Below are 18,544 nucleotides of genomic sequence, written 5' to 3' on the forward strand. Positions count from 1 at the left end.
AGATTTTTATGATAAAATCTTTGGGCTTCCACACCTGAGCATATGTTTCTGATGCTAGTGTATTTTTAGATGAGAATGTGAGATAGAAATATGAGTTTAGGCAACATAAATATGTGATGGAGATGCAACATTGAGAAATTGCCTCTGCTCTAAGACTCACATCAAAAGAAGACAATTGGGAAAAAATTGCTACTGAATAAATTAAGGTTTGGAATAAATTATGTACTTAGTCTAATCATAATAACTTTGTTGCATGAAGCTGTAGAAAATAAATTATTTCTTTGTAAAACCATTGCAATAGTATGGCATAAAGTTATAGCTAATTTTTGTTTTACAGAGTAAGCATTAAGCTGACCATTTTGAAAATTATACTGAAAGAATGAATTGTATTATGAAACACAGTTGAACCTTTCACTTTGTAGAAATCTAGTTTTGATCAGATCTTCACAGTATCCAACAGAAACAAGAAATGTATTTTAATAAATGCATTTCCCTCCTATAATTATGACTGCATATACCTCTAGGATGCACCATAGTTATGAATATTATGAAACATGACACTGAAAATGGATTTTTTTTCTGAACTTGGGAAATTTTCTTTTATATATATTCAAGCAGTCATATTAAATTCAATGGAATTTAAACATTTCATGTGAAATCCAATTTTCATACCCTAAAGGAATCTCTTATCTTACTTAAATATTGCCAAAACAGCCACAGATGCCCTTGGAACTATAATGGTGGTGGAAATATATCACTTTTACTATCATCTAGAAAACATTTTGGAATTAAGAAGCAAACTAATGCTATCAAGTAGTTTGTAATCATTTTTTAGTTGTAATTTAAATTGAGGCTAGACAGTATACATATGAATCCCTTTATGATTTTATACTCTGCCACCTTAGATAACTCATCTTTTGTTGATTGAGGATTTCCTGTGGTTTTTTTTTTTACCTTAAATATAAACTGTAACCTTTAAAAAATCTCCCTACTGAGTATGGATTATATTTAAATGGCCAGGATATAGACATTTTTAGAAAAATGATCAATTGGAGAGAATAAGGAAAGGAAAGAAAAAAGTAAAAAAAGAAATGAAGCCGTTTGAGACACAATCTCAGTTATCTCATAATCATTTGTATTAACTAGAGATGTTTGTACATTTTTTTAACATGAGAGCTGGAACATACAAAATGTAATATGGTTCAAATACAATTTAACAAATAACACAATATTCTTCTTAGGAAAAGTGCTGTCATTATTAGAATAATTTGATGATATGATAAACTTTTTAGGAGGTAAATATGAGGACCTAAATATGTTCCGGAAGAAGGCAAAAAAAAAAAAAAAACAAGGTAAAATCAAAAAGTTAACATAATTTTGAATTATGTGCTGAACTTGAAAGGAAAGAGCAGAGCGGGCAGATGTGAATCAGATACAGAAGAAAAGGCAAGAGACTACCATGACAACCAGTATGAAAACTACCTGGGATGGCCAGCTAACATTTTATTGTTAAGTAGTCTGTCATGACACTACAGATATTCTGTGAACATAGTATATAAACAAAACAATTACCGTGCATGAGGATACACTTCCATATTCTCCAGTATATATCAGAGAAAAGAGAACAACCAAGGTGAGTGATATGAAAGTAAATTCGTCTTTAGACAAAAACAGAAAAGCAGAACTAAAAGTGGTCAAGAATATGTAAATCTTGAAGAGCTTTCAGAAGTTTGGTGAGGTTATTGAACTCCCACTGTGTGATGTTTAAGCCAATTTTATGCTAATTTTAAAAGAGAGAGGGTCCCTAGCTCAAATGTGACTTAGAGAATAGCAAAGCCTATTTTGAAAAGGAAAAAAGAGTACCAAACACAGAGAAAAAAGATTTGTTTAGCAAAGAGTCCTGTAAAATAATTTAAAGTAAATACTTTGGAACAAAAAATCATTTTACGAAAGAGTTAAAAGTAAAATCATTACAACAGTTTTTGTGTTTGCTTTTACATTTTTACGGCTTTATCAATGAGACATGTTATCCCTTTGGAATGCTTAGGTTTATGGAGCTTAAGAAAAGAAACTCAAACATTTGCATTTAGTTAGTAAAAATTTGAGTAAAAATTATATAAGCAAAATTTTATAGGCTGCTATTAAAATAGGTTGGGTGTATATAGAAGTGTGTTTATGGATAATCTCAAGAAAAATGGGTGTCTCGTGAAGATCTTCCTTCCTCAGTTCTAATTTTTTCTTTTTATTTTTTTAAAAACAGAAATCAACTATGAGAAATCACACAACAGTGACAACTTTCATTCTTCTTGGGCTGACAGATGATCCACAATTACAGGTGGTCATTTTTCTTCTCCTGTTATCCACGTATATGTTGAGTGTCACTGGGAATCTAACCATCATCACCCTCACCCTACTAGATTTGCATCTTAAGACACCCATGTATTTCTTCCTCCGAAATTTTTCATTTTTGGAAGTCTCCTTTACGACTGTCTGTATTCCCAAATTTCTTGTTAGTATGGCAACAGGTGATAAGACCATTTCTTACAACAGTTGTGCAGCACAGCTGTTTTTCACTATTCTCTTGGGAGCAACTGAGTTTTTTCTCCTGGCTGCCATGCCCTATGACCGCTATGTGGCCATCTGCAAGCCCCTGCATTACACGACCATCATGAGCAGCAGAGTCTGCAACCTGCTGGTCCTTGCATCATGGTTGGCTGGTTTCCTAATAATTTTTCCACCACTCCTTATGGGTCTGCAGCTTGATTTCTGTGCAGCCAATACTGTAGATCATTTCTTCTGTGATGTTTCTCCTATACTGCAGCTCTCTTGCACAGACACAAACATAATAGAATTAATGATGCTTTTCTCTGCCATTTTAACTCTCCTGGTTACACTGGTATTAGTGATTCTCTCCTACACAAATATCATCAAGACTATTCTGAAAATACCTTCTTCGCAGCAGAGGAAAAAAGCATTTTCTACATGTTCTTCCCACATGGTTGTCGTGTCCATTTCCTATGGCAGCTGCATTTTTATGTATGTGAAACCCTCTGCAAAGGAAAGAGTGTCTTTAAATAAAGGGATAGCTCTGCTCAGTACTTCTGTTGCCCCCATGTTGAATCCATTCATTTATACCCTGAGAAACAAACAAGTGAAAGATGCCTTTAAGAACATTACCAAAAAGATTGAGATTTTCTCAATGAAGTGAATCGTTTTAATGACACTGCTAAAGTTATGAGTTAAATCAAACAAGAAGAGTGGAGTGTGTCACAAAGCTCTCCAATACCTGTGTTGAAAATAATATTACCTCTTTTGTTCACTTTTAATGGGACCTGCCTAATTTTTGTTGGGACCTGCCTAATTTCCAAAGCCTAACTCTCACTCATATTTTTCCCTCAGTCTGAGAGAACCATAGAAAAGATATTTCTTGGTTGTGGTCAAAATCGTTTGTTTATATATTTGGAACCTCTATCAATTTCCCCTCAGAATTCTCTCAGAGGCAGATAAAGTGGGACTTCAGATTTTCCATTCCCTTTTTCACTGTTCTGGAATTCAGAGATTCAATTTGTTATATATTTTATAGAGAGCTTAATACACTACCTAGATTTGATCACCTAATGAGCTCATTATTATTGGTGGATGTAGAATGCTAAATCTGATTTTCTTATTCATTGTTTAGCAGAATTTTGAAGCAAATCAACTTAATGGCATTTCTTTAATTATATGGTTTGATACTTTCAAATTTTTAACCAGACTTAGAGATACAGTGTAATCTCAGAAACAGATTTAAAAATTTAAGGGGTTAAAGCATTACCACCACTGCAGATATCAGATAGAAATTATCACTAACATTTATTGTTTGTTTATCATGTGCCAGGTTTTGTGAAATGTATTATCAGATCCATCTTCAGACCTCTGTAGGACAGGTATTGCCATGCTAATATATGCATAAAAACATAAAGCATATACAGATTAAATAACTTGCTGATGTCAAAAAACAAAACCAAACAAAAAATGGTCCCTTAAAGCCCATGAAAATGTCTTACGTATTGTTAGCAAAGTGAAAATCCATCTCTGCCCATATAGCATTTAGAATGCAAAAGAACATTAAGATCATTTTAGAGAATTCAGCAGATTTAAGGAATATCTTAGATAAAATTAAGGCTGTATGGGATCTATAGAGTGCCTTATATTTCAAATTAAATGATTCAAACATTAAAATTAGATACACTGGCTGATCATGTGCACAGAAGAATGTTTTTACCCTTTTCCTTTGAATGGTATTATAGCTCAGTGTGTCAGAAGGAAAGAATTTCCCCTAAAGACTAGTGTAAATTTCCTCAATGAATATTTTTCTAAGACTGTTGAGTTCATAGAGCTACTATACTTCTATCTTCTCTGATGTTACACATCTGTCTTGATTATTCATTTTTATATAATATTTTAAAAGCACACAAATTTTTTAATTAGAAAATTTCAAAAAGTATTAAAATGATTGTTTCCAAATTTTCTAATAGGTAGATGAGCATTTTTATATTTAATCTGTCTACATAATTTTCAGTAATAAAAAATATGGTGAGAACTTCTGACAATCTATTTTCAAGTTCCTCACTTATTTCAACTTTCTTTTGAAAGCTGGCTAGTTATCCACTTTTTGCTAAAATACCATCTATTTTGGAATAGAGTAATGGGTGATATCTTCAAGAAAGCATATTATTGATGGCTAACTGTTACCATAGAAAAGGGAAAATTTGTATATATTTACTTATAAAATAAAATTTCATGATTCTCTTTTAAAAATATTTTACCTGAAAAGTTCTGATTCTGTATTTGTTATAACTTTTTTAAATGATTATTATCATATCATACATGTATATGCTTCTCCTCCTTTTCCTCTTCCTCCTCCTTTTTCTTCTAACAATCTTTGAGAAATGTAAGAAAACAAAATTCTTAGATGAAAGGTTGTGCAAACACAGTCCGTGGGTTATATTTGGCCCATGGGCTGTAGTTTGCTGGCCCATGGAATAAATAATAGCAAAGGGCTAGAGTAAGAAGGTGTACTATTTTATTTGATTAGCTATGTGATATGTTTCTGGTTTCTACTGAATCATAAAAATGCATTCATTAAATCAATAACTAGATATTTAGTGCTGGAATTATTTTGATATATTCAAATAAATGGGCCAAAACTGAAAAAAGACATTTAGAATTGAGGTTATCACCTAATTTAGCTTATGTGTTCCTTGTCATTTTCTAAAGTTTATCTGTGTTGGGAGAGGTAAATGTTTGAGGTGAACTGGTATGTGGGATAAATCACCACTTCTGCTTCTTCCTTTTATAAGTTTTTAATGGTATCATTAAGGTCTCAAGTATTACCAAGAATATAATGATGCTTTAGATTTATTATTTGTTAATGAAGGAGACTTCATGGTTTTCTACTTGGTCCTGAATATATCTTTTAAAACTATATGCACAGGAATATTTTTGCACATGCACTAGAATCACTGCAATACAGAGTAGCACACATTGACAACTTATCAATAAACCTTCTTCTAACCCAATTATCTTCCACTCTTATAAGTGAACACACTGGCATTCTATACTCATTGTAATTAAGATTAGTTCAGAAATGAAGTCAAACAACCCATAAAAATCCATGTTTCTCTATCTTCATTGAACAGTTTTTCTGGGAAAGGACCATATATGCTTTGAGGAAGACTAGAGAAAAATTTAGATATTAATATCAATGTATGACCCTTCCTCAAAGATAACTTACTTCATGGGTTCTGGTTCTAAGAAATGACTAAAGTTTGTAATTAGATAAGGAGCTCTCACTCCATTATAATGGTTGAATCCTTCTTCCTTTCATTCATCCTAGAGCTCTTTCAATTTTATAGACCAATTAATTACTTAAAGGGCTGCCTGTTTGTTTTAGTCGTATGAACTCCATGATCTGTTATTCACTACCAAAGTGTGTCATGTAATTTTGGTAACTACTTTAGACTACTACTAACCAATCAGTAACCACACTCAACTTGCTAATATCAGTTAAGTACCATAACATAACCTCTGTCTTCCCATGATCCATCATCTCCAAAGAAATCGGGGAATTTATTTTAATAAAGTCTTCATTTCAGACCAGTGGTTACAATACTTTTTAAAGGTGCTAGCAAACCCCCTTTTGCAATATCTCAGAGAAAACATTTTCCTCTGGGTTTTCTCCAGTTACATAGTTAAAGAATATGTAAGTGAATTGCACATGATAAAATTGTTCCATATCATCACCATCCTACATTCTTAGATTTATTTTTCTTCATCAAAATAGGTATTTTTGGCAATTCTTCAATAGGGACAAATACTCATGATTCCAAGTTATAGTTGTTCAATGGAACAAAAAATTACATCATCCATTAAAAACTTGAGATTTTCCATTAAATCCACAATCACTAAAATATATTAATAAATTCACCCTGGTGTAAAATTGTATTTACTTTCTCTTTGGAATATTATCCTAAGATTCTATTGTCATGTATAATCCCCAGGCTTTTGTCAGTGTAAATTTGTAAATTATTGCAATATACAGGTCTTCTCATTTGAGGTCTGATTTTTATTTGGCCCTGGATATCATGCTGGATATGACTATTTATTAACATGGAGGTAGTTAGTATTTCTAGTCAAGTGATAAGAGGATACCTGAAATCTTCTTTTAAAGTTAGCTACAATATGTGTGGCCATTATTCTTTAAGCAAGATGGCATTCATGTCAAAAAATACAGTAAGTGGGATAGCTTTTGCAGACAATGAATTTCAGTGTGATTTTTCCTTGAAGTAATCAGAAATATTTGAAATATTTTAATATCTACTTACATATCTATATCTATCTACAATTCCCTAATTGGTATGCCCCACCTCAATTTCTAATCAATGAACTTTCACAAAAGCGATCTGGTAAGGATGTAAATTTAACTGATGTTGCTATACAACAAACTGCAAGATCAGAGCCTACCTTTGTTTTCAGCAACAACTGACATGAGGATTTAAAGAGATAATAAATATATTATGGATAGTCATGGGAATGCTGTGGTTTGCTGACCATAACTCAATCTAGTAATTTGAAGCCACAAACTTGTCATTTTCTTTCTTTAAGATCCTCAATGTGGTTGGAAATAGCCTTCCCATGATATAGCATGTGTAGTATTTACATTTCAGATGTTTATCACATTGCTTTTTATCTCCTACATCCAGTTTGAGAAAGGTCATCTTTAATACAAGTTTTTTTCCAAGTGATAATACTTCATTCCGTGGACTCCTAATATTCCATTTTTTTATCTTCATAGCACTGTCTTCCGAAGCGTCAAGATGACAAAACTAATTCCAAATTCCCCTCTGTAAGTATCTATGCCATGCAACCACTTGTGATACCAAATAGTCATGACATTTGGGTTGCAATTCTCCATGGTATTTCCACACATATTGTATTAGCTCTTGTTCTGGATTATTTTTACAAAGATATTTTATATCATTCAGCTTTGAAAGATAGAAATAATTTCTGCCTCATAGGCAGCAAGCAGATTTTTTTCCTGACTAGGATTATAAAGAAAATGTCTCGCAATGTGGCAAGGTTGGGCAGATTTTCTAACAATATCTTTAAAATAATGGGGGTTTCCTAAGCTCCAGGTTTTTCAACTGTGATATGGACTTGTGACACAGACTGTGTCTGTAGCATCCATGTGGGAATTCTCTGCGTTGCAACCCCCGGGGATTGGGAGGCCAGGGGAACCCATGCAAATAAGGAGCTCATGCTCTCTGCTATGCCCTGAATAACAGCATCTATTGTTTCTGACCCAGGTGTCTTGTGCTTTCTGTCAGCATCTACGAAAGTGTGGCTGGCTAATCTGTTACTCCCCTTCCAGTTCTTGACAATTTTCATGAAAAAGATGAAATGCTGACAGATGATTTTCAGGAAAAGGAAGGCACAGGGATATTCCATGGGCAATGTCAGAAATTTAAAAGATTCCCCAGGTTCAAGTCATGGATTTTCTTGCCTAAGTGGTGAGTGAGGAGAGTCAAAGTTCCCCACTGTCCTCCCTGTTAGTGAAATGGAGGGCCAGCAGGTGGGATTGGAGCTAGCCACCTGAGAAGTATTTTTAGTTGTTACTCATTCCTTTAAATGTAAGGAAGAAGGGTCAAGAATTCCCCAAACCCAGTAGAGGGCTTTGGGCATAATGAAAACATAGGAAGTTTATTTGACCTACACACAGACATCTGGCTGCTTGAAATGAAAAGTAAATGTGCCAAGGACTTTAGTTTTAACACAGGCTGGTAAAGCTTGAAAGTTGTCACTTACTTCCTTATGATAAGAAAAAACATGGACCACTGAAAACCAATGAATTTTCTTGGACCCATTAGAAAGCTGAGGTTGTAGGAAAAAATGACACCCTAAATTCTGGAGAGTTGCATCCAGGGGGTCATATCTGAGATCTGATTAGCTGAAACAGAAGCCACAGGAACAATAAATGAGTAGGAACACTTATATACTAATTTTGATAAATTGCTGAGGGTTGAGTGTGGGTGAGAATGAGAATGAGAAACTCTTGGAGGCTATAATCTTAGGGGATCCCTAACACATTTATGGGCTTTACCTTAAGTAACCCCAGCAGGTTCTCATGATAAATATTTGGGAAATAAGCTATTATGTTCCTGGTAAGTGAAGGGAAGAGTAATTACTGTAAAATACACCCAGAGCCTTTTCCATAGAAAAGGCCCATTCATTCTCCATGGGAAAAGATTTGCCAGAGTTTACCCCATCTAGATGAATGGCATCCTCCCCTGTGTCCTTGTTAGACTTCCTGTCTCACCAAAGGGAGGAGGTGTCATGTCTTTAAGAATGCAAATTGGGAATGCTGTAGCCAGGCAGGAGGGTAGGGACCAGGGAGGAAAATACATATACCATTGGAGAAATACCTGTGAAGATCACAGTCCAGAGACAGAGGCCCACTAAATGGCTACAGCTTACTTGAAAGATTATGAAATGCCCTGATACCACCCCCCTCCACCTTACCACCATATAAACAGGAATCAGTATACTAGTGAATCAAAGAAAAGAAGAGCATTGGAGAAAAACGAAATAAAGGTGAAAAAATAAATATTTTTAAATTGATTAAATTTTTAAGAGATCTAAAAGATAATCATTTGTTTAAAACAATAGCAGTAACAATATATGGGGTGATATTTAAAATGAATAACAACAATGTTACACATGAGAGGAGACAAAAATTGGAAAAACTCCTTTATGTTACCCACACCACATAAGAAGTGGCATAGTGTTATTTGAAGGTGGACTCAGATTAGTTTAAAATGTATATTATAAACTCTAGAAAAAATACATATTTTTATTTTTTATGATTTTTTTATTTTTTCCCAGAACATTATGGGAGTACAAAAGTTTTGGTTACATGATTTGCTTTTGTGCAGTTTGATACAAAGTTATTTGTGTGTCCATCACCAAGATAGCATGAACTGTACCCACTAGGTGTGAATTTACCAGTCCCCACTTTCCGCCATCTGCATGGTTTCCATTGAGTTTTACTAGTCTATGTGCACATGGGTGTTGTCGATCAGTTCCAATTTAATACTGAGTACCTGTGATATTTGTTTTTCCATTCTTGCGATACTTTACTTAGAAGAATAGTCTCAAGTTCCATCCAGGTTGCTACAAAAGTTCATCATTTGTTTTATGGCCGAGAAGTACTCCATAGTACACATATCATGTTTTATTAATCCACTCATGTATTGATAGGCACTTGGGTTGATTCCACATCCTTGCAATTGTGAATTGTGCTACAATAAACATTCAAGTGCACTTGTCAAGAGGGAGGACCTTTAGGAGGCAATCAGGTCATGATGACTTTGCCCTCATGGATGGATTAATGCCATTATTGTGAGAGTAGGTTAGTTATCCCAGTAAATTTCTATCCCCTTTTTCTCTTATATCATATACACATTTCCTTGCCATGTGATGTCTCTTGATCTTGGACCTCCCAGCCTGAATTAGGAGCCAGTCAGCCAGAAGGTGATGTTGGAGGTAATACTAACCTGTAATGTAAGTAATTAGGTCTAACTTGGGTGGCTCCCCACAAAAGAATAAACAGTTGCCATGGGACTTCATACATCATTATATTTGTACTGCTTGTGTGGAGGCAAGGCACTAGCTTGCCTCCCTTCTGAAAACACTGTGACTTTCACCTTAAGAATGATTTAAAAAGACATGAATATTAAACAGAGAGGTCAACAGAGTCATGTAAGGGGCAGATTTGTTGGGAGGAATTCTCCACTCACTTTCACATGTCTTGTGACAGCTCTTTTCCTGAACTATCCATTCAAGAATGTTTTGCAGCAAACAGATTTGGAAGATAAAAACAGTGTTTCCCTTTGGGAAGATTAGATTTCTTTTTTCTGACTAGCATATTAAAGATAATGTCTCCTAGTGGGGCAAAGTTAGGCATATTTCCTAGCAGTCTCTTTAAAAGTTTGGGAATTTACTAAACATTGGTTTTCGAAGAAACATCTATTAGGGTTTCCCTCCATAATGACCCTCATGGGATTTAAGGCAAAAGAGGAACTGATGAGAACATGATGCTTCTGTTGCCTGCTATGTAGTGAGTAAAACAGTCCTCTGTCTCTGACCCAGCAGATTTGTGTTTTCCATCAGCATATATGAAATATGGGTGGGCTAACCCATCAGGCTATAGGTAGGGTCAAAATTCAGAACCTTCTTAGTTTGGGGTAATAACATAAATTTAGTAGAATATGAGAAAGACAAATATCACAGCGGTTTAAAGAAAATAAACATTTTCATCTCATAAATGTTCAGGTTGGGAGCTGAACTTTTTCCATAAATTCTTGTGGTTTTGTGCTGGTAGGCATGCAGTGGTGTCAGGGACCTGGGTAAATTCTATCTTGTTGATGAGCCATTCCTAGTGTATTTGCTCACTCATGACTCTGAATGGCCTGCCATCACATCTGCATTATGAGGTAAAGAGGAGGAGGAGAAGGACAACCCCCTTTTAATCAAAGGATAGTCCCTGGAAGTTGCACACATTATCTTCATTTACACCCTTTGGCCAAAATCTAGCCACATGGTCACAACAAGTTGCAAGGAAGCCTAGGGCATAGAATATTTTATTAATACAAAAGTGAAGGATGCTTACTTACTATGAAATATAAGTTTCTGATACTAGATAACATTCCAAAGACTGCAGAAAAGATAGTTTACAGAAAAGAAACTGAAATTTATATATAACATGTTCAGGTATGTCTAGTGAATTCATAATGGTGCATTTAGCTTGAGGTCCAGTTTTGTCTATGATAGGCTATGTTCTCCATTTTATATTTTCATCTTTTATTCCTACATAAAATAATCTTTTTTTTTTCGTGTTTTCAAATCCTCATCTATATATCTGGGATTTCAAAACATGGATATGTGGGAAGGCAAACACATATTATGCTGAATTATTATACTGAACTCTCTAGAGACATAGTTTAAGGTGGTTTATTTTAAATAAATATTTTATTTTTAAAAATATTTAGTGCCCGGGGAGAACACTTGTATAACACACATAAAAAAAGGGTAATATTTTGGGAAGTGGTATTCCTGGATCTCGTATTCTCCTGATAATTTGTGATAATCTTCAGATATTTTCCTTCAGGGAATAGAAAGCATAGAAACCGCATGGGATTAATATTATATGGAACTGTGGGTAATATTAATTAGAAAAGGATTCAATACACAACTAAGCAAATTATAATAAAGGAGAAATTTAATACACTGGTCTAACTCCAATTAAACAGCTAATCAAACAATTTCCAGGATTGCCATTTATAGGTGAGAAAACCACTGATGGTGGGGTAGAGTGAGATTCATTCAAAGTAATGGAGTATCAGTGTGCTTGGTTTAAGAACAGATTATTTTGTTTGAAGAAATCTGTGTCTATTTGTTTTAAAGATATTTTTTGTGTTTAAGATAAATGTTTACATTTGAAGGTTTTTTTTGGCTGACTGATTTAGTACTCAAGAAGATAAAAATAATTAATATTTATTAAAGTTAAAGACAATACTTCCTGTTAGATATATTGTAATGCATGTTTCTTCTATTTTAACCATCAAAGCATTAACTTTTTCTTTTTCCAAGTTTTTAAATTTTGATTTAGGGAAAACAGTAAGAAAAAAAGACAAATGGAAGGCAGTGGTAATTTAGAATCAAAATGTCTTGTCATTTAAAAATTTTTTGACATTCGCAATATCTAACAAACAAAATTGCATTCATAACCTAATTCCTAATGGTTTCATAATGTAAAGTTATTATTTTTACTGTGCATGTTGGAGGGTAGTTGGTGTGCTTGATTGTTGAAGTTGGACTCAGGAATGATCTGACAAGATAAAATTCTAGATTCATACAATGGTTGCCATTGAGGAAATTTGTATAAATAAAGAAAATTTTGTGACAGATTGTTCCACAATTATATGAATGTTAAAGGAATGTCCAGGAAAAATAACAGTCATTTCTTTTCACTTATGTATGTCTGTATTATTAAAAGACATAGTTTCAACAGCAAAGTTCTCTTCATTGTTTCTAATGAAGTCATCCATGTACTCTTCAATTCATTTCTGTTCAGGCTGTTTCTTCTCCTAGCAATACCTTGTCTCATTTCCCTATCTCCCTCTAAGGCCTATCTTAGAATCCAAATTTCTTCCTGTAAACTTCTCAAGATATTATTGGAAACAACTTTTATTTGTTTTTATATTTTTATTATTTATTATGTGCATTCCTTCTTCAATGTATGTTTTAGAGGCTATAAATAGTTACCTTAATATTCTCAAGACAGAAAACATTGCCTTATATAATGCTATGCACATCACAAATACTTAATCATTTTATCTGTTTGAGGATGAAGATACCCAGGAAGAAAATTTCCCTTTGAGATATCATTAATCTTTTTTTTTAATAAATGCACTATAATCTGGCATAAAAATGCTTGTACCAAATTTTGTGCCTTTAAGGGAACAACTTTGGGAAATATAGTCTTTCAATTTCAATCTCTTAATCTCCAATTTACTAGCTCTGCGAATCTGAACAAATTTGTTTCTTAATCTCACCATCTCTGTTAATATATGCTGTATGTAGAAAAGAGTTATCTATGATTAACAGCTCTTTAATTGCATGTCAGCTGGCTATTTGAATATCCTTATGATAGGGAAATATATGACTCTTATTAATAAAATTCGTCTTAGCACTGCTCTGTGATTCATAGTGCATTTGACATTTATTAAATACTCCTCTATTTAGGCCATGCTAAACTAAAAATTGTTCGTGTTTTCAATCTCTATTTTAGACAAAGAAAAAACATGTAAGTGTAAAGAATATAAGCAGATGGAGAGAATTTTCACTGCTAAATATTTTCTCCCTTGTAATTTTTACTAATTTACATATTTTAATCTTCTTTTGATTTTTTTACTCTAGCTCATTATCCTATATCTAAAATTCTTCTCAGGTTTCCATATAGCTATGTGTTTACTTTTTCTATTACACACAACTTTCCAAACCCCTATTTATATATTTCTATCTGCTTTTATATTCTTGTATCCCACTTTTCACTTTACCTGGTCCATTCTCAAAACCATAACCTGAGAGGAAAACTGAAGTGGCTTGCTACGTGCACTGGCGTTGACTGTTCCTGCTAATTTGCTATTGGGGTATAGTGTGGGAAGCATGGGGGTAACAACAGAGGTTGAGGTGATGCAAGTAGTGACAGGAAAGGAATAGCAAATGAAAGTTTTCCCTGTGACTTAGTTTCACTTATTTGAAATTGAATTTCGTTAGCCATGAAAGTAAATGAGATAAGAATCAGGCATTTGACTTTTATTAGTAAAGGTGTACTAGCCCTGGTTATTGATCATGGCTGAAGGGGTGTGTGTGTGTTAAATGCAAAATATTGATTCATGTACTTCTAATGTAAGGTCTTATTTGGGAGTTTGTATGTAAATTTTTAAAATTTTATTCAAGTAAACTTTTTTAATTGAACAGGAAATGGCATACCATCCAAACTCTTGCATACTATCAAGAGAGAAAAAGCCTTTTTCCGTCCCTTAATTTCTTTTAATTTCCCTCTAATTTATTCACATAATACCAATGAACCTTTACTACCAATTATATAGATTGTTCTTTGGAAATAAAGTTTTAATTCTCTATCCAGATACTATGGAGATACAAACTATTATTCTTCCTAGCATAACTATCTTTAAAACATGAATGAACGTTGTATTGCTCTATCTGAAACAGCACTTTGCTGACTTTTGCTTAGCCACTAGTTATCATTGTCATTTTTCCATAGAGATTATGACTGCTTTTTCTCTTCAGAGCTGGACTGTAATGGGAAACCGTACAAGAGTGACAATGTTCATCCTAGCAGGTTTGACTGATAATCCAGAATTGAAAGTCGTGTTGTTTATCTTCCTGCTTCTCACCTATTTGCTAAGCATCACTGGCAATCTGATCATCATCACACTCACCCTGGTGGATACTTACCTTAAGACTCCCATGTATTTTTTCCTTAGGAATTTTTCCTTCTTAGAAATTTCCTATACAACTACATGCATCCCTAAATTCCTAGTTGTTATGGCAACTGGGGACAAAACTATTTCCTATAACAGCTGTGTCACTCAAGTGTTCTTTGCCTTCCTACTTGGTGCATCAGAATTTTACTTGCTGGCTGCCATGTCCTATGACCGCTACGTTGCCATCTGTAAGCCCCTGCATTACATGACCATCATGAGCAGCAAAATCTGCATACAGCTTGTCCTCGGATGCTGGCTTGCTGGATTTTTTGTCATCTTTCCGCCACTTCTCCTGGGCCTAAATCTTGACTTCTGTGCCTCCAACATTGTTGATCATTTCTACTGTGACACTACCCCCCTCCTGCAGCTCTCCTGCACAGATACGCAGCTCCTCGAGAGGATGGGATTTGTTTCAGCTTTAGTGACACTCTTGGTCACATTGATAATGGTGATAATATCATATACTTACATTGCCCTGACAATTCTAAAAATCCCTTCAACCAGTCAGAGGAAAAAGGCTTTTTCCACATGTTCTTCTCACATGATTGTGATATCGCTTTCTTATGGCAGCTGCATCTTCATGTATGTTAAACCATCGGTCAAACAAAGAGTATCTTTTTCAAAGGGAATTTCGGTGCTCAATACCTCTGTTGCTCCACTTTTGAACCCTTTCATCTACACCTTAAGAAATGAACAAGTGAAGAAAGCCTTTATGAATTTGATATATAGGGTTACCACTTTCTCAAAGAAATGAACATTCTATTGCATTATATAAAGGAAATGAATAAAAGAGACTCAAATATTATCAATGTATTCAGTAGTACCTTCCAAGATATAATCTCTTCCTTTTCTTTCTTTTCATTGCTTTGATATTTATCTTTTATGTCTTCTCAAACTTTATTTTTTTCACAAAAATCTTTGGTCTACAAGAGATCATTTTCTTTCTATTCTTTACTAAAGGTGTTTTTTTTTTCTTATCTTATTTCCTTTTCCTCTAGATATCTGAAAGAAATTGAGCTTAAGTTTTTCCATATGTATATTTTCTTTTTTAATAATTCCAGTTAGTATAGACTGTAAAATATTATTTAATTTAAATTACATTTGATGTGTCGTATAACACAGAGGTTATTATACTTATTTGTGATCAGTTACAACAAACTTAAAAACTAATATTTATTTAAATTTTTGTTATACTACCAATTTATTGGTATATATTCTATTTTAAAAAATTAAAGGAAATTGTAACAGAGATTAATCACCATTGCTGATGTTCATCTTTAAAAATGTATATTAATATGCATATAATTGTTTTAAAGTATATTCTGTAGACACTAGTCATTTAATTTCTATTTGAGAGAAGTTACATTTGCAAAAGTTTCAATTATGTTTGAAAGAAAATGTATCTTATTGGTTTAAAGTTGATAATGAAATACAACATTTAATTGATATTTTCATACCCCTCAAGACTCCCTTTAATTCACTTGGGATATTCTGAATCTAGCTGAAAATGCCTTATGAATGATTATTAAATAAGATCAATGCTAACTCAATATATTTTTTCGGAAATTATTTGTCTGATCTATGTTAGATATATATATATGTGAATAATATACATATACTGATTGACATAAATATAGACATATTCCTATATAGATATATCTTTTATTGGTGAAACCAGGACAGTAGAAGTATCAAATCCTTCTCTTAAAGAGATGTTCTAACTTTAGGGAAGAAACTATTAGATGTTAATTTCTATGTAATGATCAGAGCTTAAAAAGCAGAAAATATTTTCACTGGGACATATTCTATTTCATGATTTTTTTCATAAAAATGTGTGTATTGAATAATTTTGTTATTTATAATTTTATTTTACATAACTCATATAAGTGGCATCATGCAGTAATTGTCTTTCTGTGACTGGCTTATTTCACTTAGCATAATGTCCTCCAGCGTTATCTATATTGTCACAAATCAAGATTTCCTTCCTTTTAAATGCTGAATCTATTATGTGTGTATACAACACTTCTCTATCCACTTACTTGTTGATGGTCATTTGGATTATTTCCATATTTTGGCTATTGTGAATAATGCTGCAATTAACATGGGAGTACAAGTATCACTTTGAGATCCTTATTTCAATTCTTTTGCATATGTACCCAGAACCTGGAGCTGGGATTGCTGTAATCATATAGTAATTTTATTTTCTAATTTTTGAGGAACCTCATTATTATTTTCCATAGCAGTTATACCATTTTACATACCCACCAACAGCCAGGCAGTCCAAATGCAAAAGTTAGGATGTTGTTTCCTAATTAATATGTTAGACAGAAAAAGTAAAATTACTACACAATTATCATGAAAATTTCAGGCATTGCTAGAATTTACTGAGGTTTATGGGAAGAGATTTGTAGAACACATTTTATTACAGCAATAAATAAATAAATAACCCCACATTTTGCCACTCCAAACCAGAATATCCACTGAAAGCTATGTACTACTCAGTTCTCCTCTCATCATTAGTGACTACTGCTTTGAATTTCAGAAGAAAAACTGATTTGTTTCATGCTAAATTCTTTAGCTTAGTCTTCTGTAGTCAGTCATGAAATTAGAGTGTGAAGGTCCACATCACATGACTTATCATGAATATTCCCCAACTCAGTTCTGTATAAAATAGTTGTCTATATTTTGCAGATCAATTTAATGCTTTATATTTCAAATTTTTATACTGAGCTATTTTAATAAAAATTTCATATAACACTTGAATACTCAGGCAGTGTTTTACCAGTTTACAATTAAAACCCTCATTTTAAGTTTTAATCTGCAATATCCAAGCCTACTATAGATACATTTTTAATTTTCACTATTTTTTATTGAAAGTAACAAAAAAGAATTTTTAAACAAAAACCCAGTCCAGCAGATTTTCTCATATTGCCTCAGTACTGTGAAAAAAAATTGATTCTTTTGTTTTGCATATTTTCTAGATTTTAGAAACAATGTAGATTGCTTTTACGTATACATAAATAGTACTTTCTGAACAGCAGTCTCTAGGGAAAACCTTTTCCACCTTCTTTTGCTTTCTGATTTCAAAAGATTCCCTTGTGTCTTTGTTGAGCAAAAACAAAAACATTATAAAATTATAGCTTAATTAGAAGCATGAGGTATGTTAAATTTCTCTACTTAAAGGTTGTTCTTTTACCTAGGTTTTAATTTTTGGTATAACTCATTTAGTTAAATATTGATTAAAGCTTTTGGAAAATTTAACAAGACATGAAAGAATGATAGAGATACATTAGGATTTGTTAGTATCTGAATCCTGATATGTATAGTGAATATGAACTTAAGTAGAAGCAGGATGTATTTTGAAACATAAATAATTCTTACATTTCATCTTTATTTAAATCATATCCTTTTAAATAATTGAATGATGTCTTGAAATTATTATAATCATCCTAAATTTTGTTAGCCTTTGTATTTCACCCTGCACCATAACAGAAAAGCAAATTTAATATATTCGTTGTAAGGTAAGATAATTTCTTTTTTTTTTATTTTGGTAAGATTGATTATTTATTTATTTATTTCAGCATATTATGGAGGTACAAACGTTAAGGTTACATGCATTGCCCTTGCCTCCCCTCCCCCCTCGAGTCAGATAATTTTTAACTGATCTTTTTCTGAAACAGAAGTTAGGGAAGAACTTTGGAAATCCAAGTCTAGGAATTAAATTTTTTCTTAAATTGTCTTGTTTATTTAATTTTTTAAGACAAAGAAGTGAAAATATCTATTATATACATGTACACATAAATACATAAAATGTAGTAGTGTGCATTTTTTGATATGCAAATGAGTCTCTAATTCATTATCTCAATCTATCTCTATGAGCTTACAGTAGTATCAGATGAATCATGGAGAGAAAATTAGAGAGCAGGTATTCT

At 33.0% G+C, this 18,544-nt stretch overlaps 2 protein-coding genes across 2 annotated transcripts; both read left to right on the top strand.

The window, feature by feature from the left end:
* The first annotated feature begins 2,269 nt into the window (after nt 1–2,269).
* On the top strand, nt 2,270–3,208 carry LOC105865838 (olfactory receptor 6C74). Its single transcript, XM_012754707.2, has one exon. It carries the CDS (start codon nt 2,270–2,272, stop codon nt 3,206–3,208), a length of 939 nt encoding a protein of 312 aa, XP_012610161.2.
* Nucleotides 3,209–14,427: 11,219 nt separating this feature from the next.
* On the top strand, nt 14,428–15,366 carry LOC105865633 (olfactory receptor 6C74-like). The gene has a single exon (XM_012754355.2). The coding sequence runs from the start codon at nt 14,428–14,430 to the stop codon at nt 15,364–15,366; it is 939 nt and encodes a 312-aa protein (XP_012609809.2).
* Nucleotides 15,367–18,544: the final 3,178 nt, after the last annotated feature.

Source organism: Microcebus murinus, chromosome 10 (genome assembly GCF_040939455.1).
Source record: "Microcebus murinus isolate Inina chromosome 10, M.murinus_Inina_mat1.0, whole genome shotgun sequence".
Classification (NCBI taxonomy): domain Eukaryota; kingdom Metazoa; phylum Chordata; class Mammalia; order Primates; family Cheirogaleidae; genus Microcebus; species Microcebus murinus.

What these genes read in the sequence shown, in the direction of transcription:
- LOC105865838 (XM_012754707.2), top strand. Translation starts at nt 2,270, where the DNA reads ATGAGAAATCACACAACAGTGACAACTTTCATTCTTCTTGGGCTGACA.
- LOC105865633 (XM_012754355.2), top strand. Translation starts at nt 14,428, where the DNA reads ATGGGAAACCGTACAAGAGTGACAATGTTCATCCTAGCAGGTTTGACT.